Here is a 12,222-nt window from a genome sequence, read left to right as displayed (position 1 = left end):
GTTCTAAGTAGTGTTTATTTTGTGAGGGCCAGCCGCTTTTTTGTAAGGCTGATATGTTGAAATGGTTTAGATAGGACTCATAGGGAAGGTTGGTCAAGAATGACTGTGTGCTACTTTTAAGGGGACTTGAATGTTCCTTTTCTGATGGATAGTGCTTTGCACCCCTATCTTAAATATCACTGTGCTATTTAGCCATTATACATATGTAGATGTACATATATAGATGTTCAGATGTTGACATCACTGAGGTTTTGATATTTTGCAAATTGCTAGCTGTTGGAGATTTCTGCTGGATTTTGTGTTGCAGTTCAATTAGGTCAAGTATAATTAAGCAAATAGCAAATATGCTGTTGATACTCAAGGTAGCTACATGCTTGATTTAAAATAATGGAATAAAATATTGATTGATGCAGCATTTTAATTGGACCTTTTTTATACTGTAATTGAATGCAGACAAGTGCAGTTATGTCCAGTCTATTGTTGTATTTAATTGAGTCACAATCTGTACGAGTAACTCTTGAAAAAGACTGTGTTTTTACCATTTTTACTCAAAACAATGCAAGTTCTTGAAGTTCCTAGATTGCAGTAACCTGATGCTAATGTATTCAAACAGAAATCATACCCTTCCTCCAATTGTGGGATAACCACCATCAGAACAACAGTTGTTAAAAGCTGTCCTGCCGCCCTGAAGGCCAGACATCGGTCTGCTTCCCTCTGTTCTTAGAGAGCCCCTTTCTCCCCAAGTGAGAGGGTCCTGACAAAGCCCGGCCTGTTCCATAAACACGGCCATTTTATCTCCTTCTGAACGCGGGCCTGTTTTACAGCTCTGTTGGCAGCCAGCTAAAGAAGTGTAAACTTTTCCATGCCAGGGACCGGAGAACACCCGCTGGTGTGTTTAAAGAGCTGGCCGGCCTCTGGCATTGCATTAGTGTGGTATGTCGCAGCAGGCTGTGACACCAGGAATTGGCCGGCGCCCTGATAAAAGGACGGAACTAATTAGCCCTCCGCCAGCAGTGCTCTTTTGCAGCGCTCTTCTCAGAAAGTAAGGCGTGAGTCGAGCTGCCCCTGTTTCACTCAATGGGGATGAGGGCTGAGGGAGGGGTTGATCCAGGGGAGCTCCCCCACTCAAAATCCCCCTCAGCAACAGTAACACTGTATCTGCATCATATTTAAACTAGTTTTGTCAGGACTGCAGAATGATGGAAATCTTTGGGCCACAGGGATAGCCCAGGTGACAGGTGTCCAGGCCAGGTGACCCATCTTGGGTCAAATATAATGAAGTGCAGCCATAAAACCTGAAAGGGGAAGAAAATTTTATTGACCTTTGTGATGTTACATCAAGATATGAAAGTGCATTTCTCCCACCATAAGTGAATTGGCAGAATTATAAAGGGGCTGCTATGATTTGTGGGTTTGGCCTCCTTTAGCCGATTAAAGCAGCCATTGCCATGTGATTCAGTACAGTGTTCAAGCCAATTGGTTGCCAACAGCGTCCAACACACTGGGCAATTTAAACCGTAGGGAAAAAGGTTTTACAGTAGCTGAAAATGAACTTATTTGTGGAATTAGTGTTCTCTACAATACAGAATACACAGCTGCTGCTCAGCATTGTTAAAACATCAATTATGGAAGTCGAGTTTCCACTTCCTGTCATTGTTGGCCTGTCCGTGAATACAAATACACCAACGAATAAACTCATTTCTGTTCTCAGTGTAGCTCTCACTGCGGCTTGCTAAACAGGATGGATTTGGATGAGAGCTTAAAAGGATGTGAAGCACAGGGCCAGGTTTGGCACCTGGCCGACAGTCTTATCAGCTTGCGCCAAGATGAGTACATCAAGCACAATCTACAGTCACCGTCTTACAGAGAGGAATCGGGCTCTTTGGAGGATGACCCTAGTGCTGTACAGCCTAACCTGAGTAGTTAAAAATAAATCAATGTTTGTGATCATATAGCAACTATTTGGAACAATACTGTTTGTATAGCAGGTCCTAGAGGCGACCATACAGTTAGTAAATAAAAAAACTGAAAGATAGAAAGAAAATACATTCAAAAATCTGTTATCATGTAGACTCCTGAACAAGTGCATGGCTTTTTGACATGGTGAAATGACTTGAATCAAGAAACTTTTCTTTTAGCAATGACTATCTTAAGATACCTTGTTAGGGACTGGATCACACAGTCTAAATTCTTCTGGTGAGAAACCTACTTGTTCAGTGTGAAAGTCCAGTGTGGAGTACCATCGGTTGGTTTTTTGCCCTTAAATTTGGTATCATTAACTTTTGTGTTGGTGGTTTTCATTGTTTTTTATGGATGTCCCAGGCTACGAGTACATGAATGGTCATTGTCTAGCACGCAGAAACACATCAGCACACTTGAAAAACAGGCTATGCAACAGAATGTGCCAGTTAGTTTCCTAACACGTCCCTGCACCTCCTTCTAACACACCTGAAGTCTACTGAGGCAAGAAATTGAGAAAATAGAAAATCTTAGTTTAGTTCATTACAGACTGTATGTTTAGTGCATGTGTGGGCATTACAAGGTAGGAAATGGTGATCACCTTCATACACCACATTAAGTTTGTTTTTCATATAATAACCTATCAGTTCAAATTTGGCAGACACTGGATACTCCTCACCCGAGAGTTTACTGTCATAGATGGACTTCACAGCGTGAACAGAACTGAGCCGAGAACACACTGCCAAGTTATAACAGAAGGCCTGTCGATAACTGGAGCTCCCTAAAAGAAGGGTCTGCTGGTTTAAGTAACAAGCTAGTTTGAAACACAGTCAGACTGCAGGAGTTCTCTGAACTTGTCTTGACCTTGAACAGGATATCTGTGTTAAGTGGCTCCTATTAACAGCTTGGAGCTTTAGGAAATTTCTTAAGAAAACAGCCTGATTGAATCAAGAAGCTCACATTAGCAGTGTTGCCACCGCGTAGTGTTGCTACCGCCTTCTCAGAACGCCCCCGATGTATTCATAGATAAAAGAGGTGTTATCAAAATAAATCCAGTCCAGTGCAGCCGTAGAGGAGCAGAGGGTAGGGTCAGGAAATGGGGTTAGAGATAAAAGATGCCGTTGTGAAACTGGAATTTTTCATTCATACCCATTCACACCAAAGCATTCTTCGTGATTAATGCCATTGTAGATCCTGTCCATATATGTTGTAACCAGGAGCTGGAGAGCTTTTTGGCTGTGTGCCCTGCTGATCAGAGGTCAGTGCCTGCCAAGCTACCAGGCAAATGGTGTCACTTCCTCTGCCTTGACCGTTCGCACCACTGAAAATGACCGCAGGGCAATGGCCCCCTCAGATGGGAGAGAGGTTTGGCATAAACAGGTGACACATTGTCACTCCACCAAGTGGGCCAAAGGTCGAAACACATTTGTCCCGTCTTGTCTGGTCTGCTGTCTCAAGACAGAGCTACTGTATTGCCCGTTTCACTTTGGAATCCCTGGAGTTTGTTGTGTTTTGCATTTTTGGGATTGAAACCGGAGGCGACGTTAGGCTTGGGACGACGGTCTGCTTCGATGTTTCACAGACCCCTTGGTGCAGGAGGTCAGCATTCCCCCCTGTCCCCCAGTGCAGCCCGTCCCGGTGCGATCGCATGCTCGCTGCTGTTAGCGTTTGGCCCCTGTCCATCTCCCCCTGCCAGATGGAATGTCAGCAGATTTGGCTCTGGCCATCTCTGCGCTTTAATTCACCCCCCCCCCCCATCCCCCTCCAAAAGAAGCGGGGCGGCCCCCGTTGTGATTTTTTTAGCCGTTTCAGCCTGGCAGCGATCTCTCCCTGTCTGATTTACGAGCGTCGGGCTGATGAGGGAAAAGTGCTGCGGGTTTGTGCTTCCTGCCTGACGTACCCAGATGTGCCTGTGCTTGTACGTCTTCGATCCGTACACCTGCAAACCGCGTCCTCGCCGTTCCCGATCGCCTCTTCCCACCGCTGCTTGGGATGTTCGTGGGATTGTGGGTTGCGTAGGTCAGTTTCACATTCATCCCCTTTATAAACCCAGCCCCAGCAGAATGCTGTGCGTTTCTCCTTGAAGCTGCAGAGGTGAACTGGAGATCCACAAAGCTATTAAAGACTGTCCCGAGCTCTGATTGAAATACAGATGAAACTGCATCCCTGTAATTGCATCTGCTGCGGGTGCTGTGAGGATGACCATGTGGTTTCAGAGATAAAGATAAGGATTATTTCCCCTTTCCAATCCTGACTAGGAAGAAGTGATATCAGAATGCTATAGCTTTGATTAATACAGATTAACAAGGCGAGTATCTTATTGTATTTTTCTCTATTAATCACAGATGTCAAAAAACTGTGCAATACTGGGCTGCTTGGTAACTCAACCACAACCCCTGTATCAGCAGGTTTTGTGTACAGGCAGAAATAAAGGCCTGTATTGTAGATACAGGAGCGCCGGAGTTAAATTACATAAATGATGTTTACGGTGTGTATGTCTAAGTTTAAAGTGGTAAATCGGTGAGCACTCAGCATAGCTGCTTAAAGCAGAGGGGAAGAGGCTGAGCTGTCCTCTGTCCAGCACAATGGCTGCCTGCTATGCTGGCGCTGTCCCAAAGCCGGGGCACCGGGGAGTGCAGCTGCAGACTTCATTACCGAGACACTGGCTTATTGTACCGGCCTGCAGAGTCAGAGCCCTCTTTACAAGCAGCCTCACTTAATAAAGAAGGCAGTCTTTTCCACAGGATGTTTGCTTTAATTGTGTTTGTAAATTGTGCTTCAGTTACAAGTCTGCTTCCGCACTTGAGCTTTAGCTAATGCGAGGGGATGCGCACTCGATGCGCAGGGCATAGTCTTTCCTTTACTGCCTTGCCCCACCCCATAAACAAATGTCATTTGTTGTCATTTGTCCCACAATTTCGTTGCACCCCCACCGTGCCATGACAATAAAGTCTATTCTATTCTATTCTATTCTATTTTTCGGGGATTTGCTTTTCTGATGCATGGTGGCAAGAAACAAAATAGTCTTGATGCCTGTTTTTCAGTGTATCAAAGCGAACTGGGCTCTATCTTAAAGGTGGTGGAAACTTTGCTTTGTAATACAGGGTTCCCACTCAGCGACAATGACTTGCAGTATGACTTTTTGTAAAAATGAATATAGAATCACACTGTCTGTTTCAGTTCTTTTTAGGTTTTTATTTTTTAATGGGTTTATAATTTAGGAATCAAACTTTCCTAAACTCGTTTTGTTTTGACCTGTTTCGTCCTTCTTTTCCAGGTGGGGAAGGACACCGTTCAGACAACGGAGGACCAGATTATGAAAAGAGACATGCCCCCGGCCTTCATCAAGTAAGCAGACCTGTTCGACCTGCCGCCGGAGCCCGCTGGCTCTGTCTGTAGCGCCCATAAAAAAAGTAACCGTGCGCACTGTTCGTGAAGGAAGAAGCCTCCATTCTCAGGCGCCCCAGTTAAAATAAGCACATGATATCTGCGTTCAAGGCTGCTTGTGCTCAGGCAAAGGTCAGCCGTGGAATGTTGAGTGCTGTGGAGTCTTGCCCTCCTGCCATGAGTAATGAAATGGACTGTTGGATTTGATTGATGTGACCTCTGCTCTTAGCTGCCCTTGCGCTGAGGTCGTTTTCCTAATGGGAAGGCATTTGCATATATCTGAGTGATGAAAGCAGAGAGTCTTCTGTACTGTACATGTGCTTAAATTGATTATGTTCTCGACTCTCGTCTCGCAAAGAGAAACCGGTGACTTGATGCAGTTGGGCCTGATACAGTGAAATACCTTGAGGTGACAGTAATTTGTAATAAGCGATGTAAAGTAATCCGTGTCAACAGCCTGTTATTGCCTCGAGATACTGAGGTTTGTACAACACTTGGCAGATACACCACAAGATTTCCACTCAGTATCAGTTGGCAGTGGCTTGAAAGGGTTTTTTCGGTTCCACAGACTGTGCAATGCGTTATTAATCATCTGTCTGTGTTTCCTCCTGATCTTTAAATACTGTGAAAATCTTAATCCTAATCTCTGGATATGTGTGTCTGCAAAGGGTAGCCTCTTTTTAAAATTATTTTTTTTATAATAAAAAGCCATTTGTTACCTCTGTGTATTGGAAGTAGTTCAGGCTGTTAGCAATTAATGTAGTGTAATTTTTTTTCTGTTGTTCACTGTGCGATCGAGAGTGTTAGTAATATACTCCAAATCTCTAGAAGTATGAATTAAATGCTTTGCAGTGGATCAATATGAACAGTCGATTTACTGGCTTTAGTGTAATGAGGAAAGATGCCTGTAAACTGACGCTATCTATTTATGCAGACCAATGCAGTCGATATGCAAAGCCTTCTCATCATCGGTCAGGGCTCAGAAATTGTGAGCAGTATTGCTCTTTGATAGATAAGTATTGTAAGAACTGCTTGCAGTCTTGTTAGCAGTCTGAATATTCATGCAGGCTATTAACGATAGTGATAAAGACCATAGTTTGGCAGTCAGTATGTTATATTTGTTTAGATGTAAGGCTTTGCTCTTTCTGGTTGCCACCTCATTTGATGTGACATTGGGGAAAGCATGTCTCTTGAAATTCATTGCTTAGTTTGTGAAAGAAAGGCCCTTTAGGAGCAGATTTTTACTTAAAGGTGTGAAAAATCTGTTGGCGGTTGGATAAAGGCTCACATATTGAGCGTCTAAAAAAAGAAGAACACTACTTGATTCGGTATTTGTAGAGGGAGAGGGACTCTCAACGGACAAAGGCAAGCTCATAAGTCTAGTGAACATCTCTCCCAACAGCTGCTCCGTATTAACTTCTGAAACGGTCCTCTGCTGAGTACACATTGTAAAAGGCGCGCTTTTAAAACCGCACGTAGCCGTCTGCACACGGTAGCCCTGCCGCGTTCTTCCCCTCGCGTTATCTGTGTCAGTGTTACGCAGCCCGGTGTTAAGCGCGCTGCCCTCTCACCCGCGTCCAGGAGGGGCGTTTCGGTCGCTGCCTCTGTCCCGCTCCAGAGCGTCCGGGCCGAGGCCGACCCCCATTTCTTCAAGCGGGGTGCGGCTCGTGCCTCCCTCCCGGCTCTCCAGCAAAGGGAAAAGCAGGGAGGCTAAGGAAAGCGATAAAGGCTGATAAGAAGGGCCAACGTTTCCGCCGCCCCCCCCTGTCGTCACAAATCACCACGTTCGTGCTGGGCCGCCAGGAATGCGGCTCCTCTCCCTATATATAGCGTTCAGCAGGGTTCCGCTCGTGCACGCACTCCCAGTGTCACCCCCGGGCAGCGCGGCGTTTAGCATGCAGGCACCGTGTGCTGCCGCTCCCCCCCTCGGGGTGACTTCAGCGGGGCAGCGGCCGACAATACGCTCCGCTCCCACAAGCTTCCACAACGCTTTCCCAGCCCAGTGGGAAGAGCTGACAGCATTTCCCCCTCAGCACGGGGACTTGGCACGCAGGCGTATGAAGGAAGCCGGGAGTGCTTTGGGGATGAGAACATGCGTCTCTCCAGAGCCGGGCTCCCCTGCGTCTGTGTCTGGAGCCCCGGTTTACGGCTCAGACTCCGCGGGCCTCGCTTAATGGCCTGCCTTGATTTGCTGACCGGCAGGATTATTTAATTCACCGTGTCTCCCCGTTACACTCCTGACTAATGCTGCACATTTATCATGTCCACTCGTGGGACCCGCGGCGGAGGAGCAGAGGAATGATTCATGTGGAAACCGTGATTCTTCTGCTTGTCTTGCAGTGCAGTCGCGCGGCGGGAGTGGTGTGCAGTGGTTAAGCCTCCGGCCTGGCCTGTGCGAAAGCGTGCATTTCACTCCGCGTTAATCACTACTGTTGTGGTCCAGACGAAGGTTAGGGTTTCTAGAAAGTCCGTTTTGGACGGACGTGCCTGCGGAAAGAATGGAGAAATAGACGGGCGAACCTGATGGTTATAAAATCGCTCTTTGTGCGATTGCTCCCCCCCGCTATGAGCGTGCCTGCGTGTTCGGTAGATTGTGTATGTCCTCCGGACAAATTGAAACCTGTTTGTGGAAACTGACTTGCGTGCCGCTGCGTTCGGCTGCGTTGGCGGGGAACGTGTTGAGCGGCCCCGGTTCTGGCCCTCTCACGTGTCCTTGGGTTTCTTTCATTTGTCCTTATTCCAGTCGCTCTGCAGTGTGTGGATTTATCAACCTGACGGCTGCCGTAAACGCCGGTGAACCGTCCCAGCAATAATAATTACTCAGGTGGAAACTTTGCTTCCATCTCTCTCCTGTATGCTTATGACCTCTGGCTAATCCCACAGCACTGGCCAGCCACGTAGAATAAGCAGTCAAAGCTCTGAGCTAATAAGATTGGGAGGATGGGGAGGTTCTAATATGGCTTTAGTCCTTGATTTTTCTTCACAGAGGTTAATTATTTGTTGTACTGCACAACAAAACAAAAAAAAAATTCTGTGTTTGTATTGAAGTTCCAGTGGTGTTCTAAGAATGATGGAATGAGTGAATGAACAACTAAACACGTGTAGAATAGCTTTTTATGGGTAATTCACATGTAATGTATAATTACTGTGCGGTTGATTGGGTATATGGGTCATTTCTTTTGTGTTAACATCCATAGTAGTGTGTTTTCTCTGACCTCGTGCAGGATAACCCCTTTCATTAATAAATAACAGTGGTTTTTTCCCTCATTATGGTGTTGCCAGGAAGGATTGGTGTAGCTCCACAGACATAGGCAGGTAAAATTTCCCCTGGCGTTTTTCTAATGGCGTTTTTCTGCCTGTTGGCAGGGTGGAGAATGCCTGCACCAAGCTGGTCCAGGCCGCCCAGATGCTGAAAGGCGATCCCTACTCCGTCCCCGCCCGCGATTACCTCATCGACGGCTCCAGGGGGATCCTCTCCGGGACCTCGGACCTGCTCCTGACTTTCGACGAGGCCGAGGTATGTCACTGTGGGGGAGGGGGGGGGGGGAGTTGGGACACGCCCGGCCGTCCTGCGTCATCCTTTAGGAGGACGAGTGCAAATGGTTTCCCATCAGCTGCTGCCGGCAGGGCCAGCGGGCGATGTCATACTGCCCATAGGAGCCATTAGTCAGGGGATGAGGGGCTGTTTGGGAATGCGGGTCATGCACGGCGCAGATGAGAATGTGTTCTGTTTCCGAGCCCTGCGACCTCACAGATAACCAAGCAGCAGAAGCATTATTGTGGCAGCTGGCTCTTTCTGGACTTCACACCCTCTTTAAGAATGCTCTGTTTCCTTTTACATTTTTTTGCACACGCGTGCGAGCTTGTGTCCATGCATGTCTCCATGCTTGTGTATGCGTTGGGCATTCAACGCTCTAATGGCATTGGTACTTAACAGAATGGAAAATCACGTTAAACACATGGTATCAAAGCGCTTATCTGCCACAGAATGTTACATGTTATAGTAGAACCAATATTGTTAACTGCTCCCAGTGATCACAAGACTTCGTCACAAGGCAAGAGGCACAAGCTGCGCAGAATCAGTGTGCTCTGTTAAGTCTGACAATTCATTTCACTTGGAACAATGAGAAGCAGATATTGGTTGCGGGTTTTATAGTAAAAACAGTACACATATTATATAGCCATTTTCCTCCAAATGCTTTTGAACCAAAATTGAAACTGCAATATAACTGAGTATTTATTTATGTACAAAGTAGGTGTAATGACACATATGCAAGGGTATGTGTTAAAATTGTTAAAATAGTTGTTAAAACCGTTGTGTATATTTATACTTCCATGTTGATCTAGGTATGCACTTGTGGTCACAACACTAAGTTTGGCGCTGATGCTTGTTTGTGCGTGGTTAGTGGTGTGCTGTTTGTGCATGCCACTTTGTCAGATGCACTTGGTAAGTCGCACCGGACAAGAGAATTTGTGAAGATATTGTAAGGTAGAATGGAAAAAGTAAGCAAATCATAGTGTTACAGAATATATTTGAATCATTCAGTGATGCATTGAGATCTACAGCCTATGTAACTATTACTAGGTTATTCTTCATGGTGGGAATCAAACCAGATAAAATGTCCCAGCTAAAAATCAAAAAACGGGATTTTTTATATAGGTGTACATAGCAGAGTGACATACTGTAGAAGTACATCATGGAATCTGCGCAGTCCTGGTCTTAATCACCGGCAAACTGATATTTTAGGGAGGTGAATAAGAAGATTATGAAGTTTGCATATAATTATATTTGATCCAGTTGTGACTTATTTTTGTGGTAATTGCAGGTTCGCAAAATCATCCGTGTCTGCAAAGGTATTCTGGAATATCTGACCGTGGCAGAGGTTGTGGAATCAATGGAAGATCTCATCACTTACACTAAAAATCTAGGACCAGGTCAGCCCACTTTTTCTTTGCTGCTATATAAGAACGAGTGGTAAAGGATTTTAAAGACCATTGAGAAAGAACCAGAAATGGAAAGATAATATTGTGACTGTTTGTGAATGCTGTATTTAATTATTATTTGAATGTTAGCACACAGTGCACATCTCCCCTCCATAGTTAATGCACACCGGGGAGGGGAGAAAGGGAGGGCGAAGGTCTCTCTTTTCATCTCTCATTTCCTTAGTCTGTTGAATACTTCCCCCAAACAGTTTCCTCATTCATTGAAATATGGAACGATTTAATGTATCGCATGCTTTTCACGTATGTGCAAAACTTTGCAATATAAATGTTAAGTAGTTGAATGTGTTTGTGTGCGCGTGTGTGTGTGTGCCTGCACGTGTGTGTGTGTGCGCTTTTCTCCAGGAATGACAAAAATGGCGAAGATGATTGACGAGCGCCAGCAGGAGCTCACCCACCAGGAGCACAGAGTGATGCTCGTCAACTCCATGAACACGGTGAAGGAGCTGCTGCCTGTTCTCATATCAGGTGAGCAGCTTTTAACCCTCCACACTCCGGGATTTCTCCTGGGAACACTGTGTACTGAGGAGGGGATCTGCAGGGGTTCCCATTTCCAACATCACCTGTGCAGTTGATATGGCAACACTGATAATTAAAGCTATGCATTTTCCCAGAGTAACAGTAGTTTGCACTGCGTCTTCCTCTTCGTGGATGTAGTAGTCATAAACATACATGGACTCAAATCGAGTTTTAAGCCTATTACTTGATACATTGCAGCCATTTGTAAATGACCCACGGTCTCGCAAAGCCAAATCGGCGTGGCGTGGCGTGGACCATTAAACCAGCTCAACAGCTTGCACTGTTCTGTGCTTCTGACAATGCAGGTATTAAAATCTTTGTGACGACGAAGAGCACAGAGAGCCAGGGCGTGGAGGAGGCGCTGAAGAACCGCAACTTCACCTTCGAGAAGATGAGCGCGGAGATAAACGAGATCATCCGCGTCTTGCAGCTCACCTCCTGGGACGAGGACGCCTGGGCTAACAAAGTACGTTCCTCCGCCGCTCAAACGCCCTCGTGCAGGGCCCCCCTCACGCCTTTCCCTCGCTCAGGCCAGGAGGAAGTGAAACCTTTGGCCTGGGCCTCCCTGGCAGAGTGCCAGCCTTGTGCTGTCAGAGCCACCAGCCCTCTCTCCACCTGAGAGCCAACGCACAGAAATGGGTTTAAACGAAGCAGGTGGTGGCTGGCCGATTCAGTTCCCATTCCATGCTCACATCCTGCCCACAATCCCTTGTGCCAAGACTATAGCATGGATGCTGGTGGTTAGCAATGTCCTTATATGTATTTCTTAAACTATTAAGATGAGGTCCAAGTTCTCCTTGTTTGATGAATAAAACCTTAAATGCAACTGCATGAATGCTGAAGGTAAGGTAAAACTTTTTTTTAATTTGACAAAGTAGTCAATCTTTGTCAACTATACAGTTCTGTTTAATATTGATCATAAGATGCTATCTCTGCAAGCATTCTGTGTGTAATATGTAGCCAACCGCTCTAAAAATTCCCCACTTTGACATGAAGTTCCTCCTGCTTAGCATGCTTGTGTATATATCCCTTTTTCCCATGCCACTGTACACCTCAGGTTGCTCCTGGTATACCCTTTTTTCCGTTTTTCTTTGCCACTTTTCTGTTTTGCTGGGTGGTTCTAACTCACGGAACATTTGTATTTCTGTTCTTCCTTTTCTGTACTGTTCTTTTCTCCCCCTGTAGAAGGTAAGACTGCCTCTCTCCCCCTTGTCGTACCGCAAGCATGTCTGCTAGCTCTGTGTGCTGTGTGTGCGGACGGTCTTGTGCCATGCAGTTGCTTCCGTGTGCTGTCTTTTAGCATATGTCTCGAAACGCCGAGCGGCGGCCTAAACGGCCCGGGCCGCGAGGGTGAGT

General features: G+C 46.1%; 1 protein-coding gene across 3 annotated transcripts in view; it reads left to right on the top strand.

Moving 5' to 3' along the window:
• The window catches only part of LOC118785484 (vinculin), a 46,491-nt gene that overhangs the window by 14,036 nt on the left and 20,233 nt on the right, over positions 1 to 12,222 (top strand). For all 3 annotated transcript variants that reach the window (XM_036540186.1, XM_036540167.1, XM_036540177.1), the window contains exons 2-6: positions 5,237 to 5,307; positions 8,713 to 8,863; positions 10,173 to 10,281; positions 10,693 to 10,815; positions 11,172 to 11,332. In XM_036540186.1, the coding sequence (XP_036396079.1) occupies positions 5,237 to 5,307; positions 8,713 to 8,863; positions 10,173 to 10,281; positions 10,693 to 10,815; positions 11,172 to 11,332 (615 nt within the window). The remainder of the gene's footprint in view (positions 1 to 5,236; positions 5,308 to 8,712; positions 8,864 to 10,172; positions 10,282 to 10,692; positions 10,816 to 11,171; positions 11,333 to 12,222) is intronic.

Source organism: Megalops cyprinoides, chromosome 1 (assembly GCF_013368585.1).
Source record: "Megalops cyprinoides isolate fMegCyp1 chromosome 1, fMegCyp1.pri, whole genome shotgun sequence".
Lineage (NCBI taxonomy): Eukaryota > Metazoa > Chordata > Actinopteri > Elopiformes > Megalopidae > Megalops > Megalops cyprinoides.
This window is presented reverse-complemented; position numbering and strand designations above follow the sequence as displayed.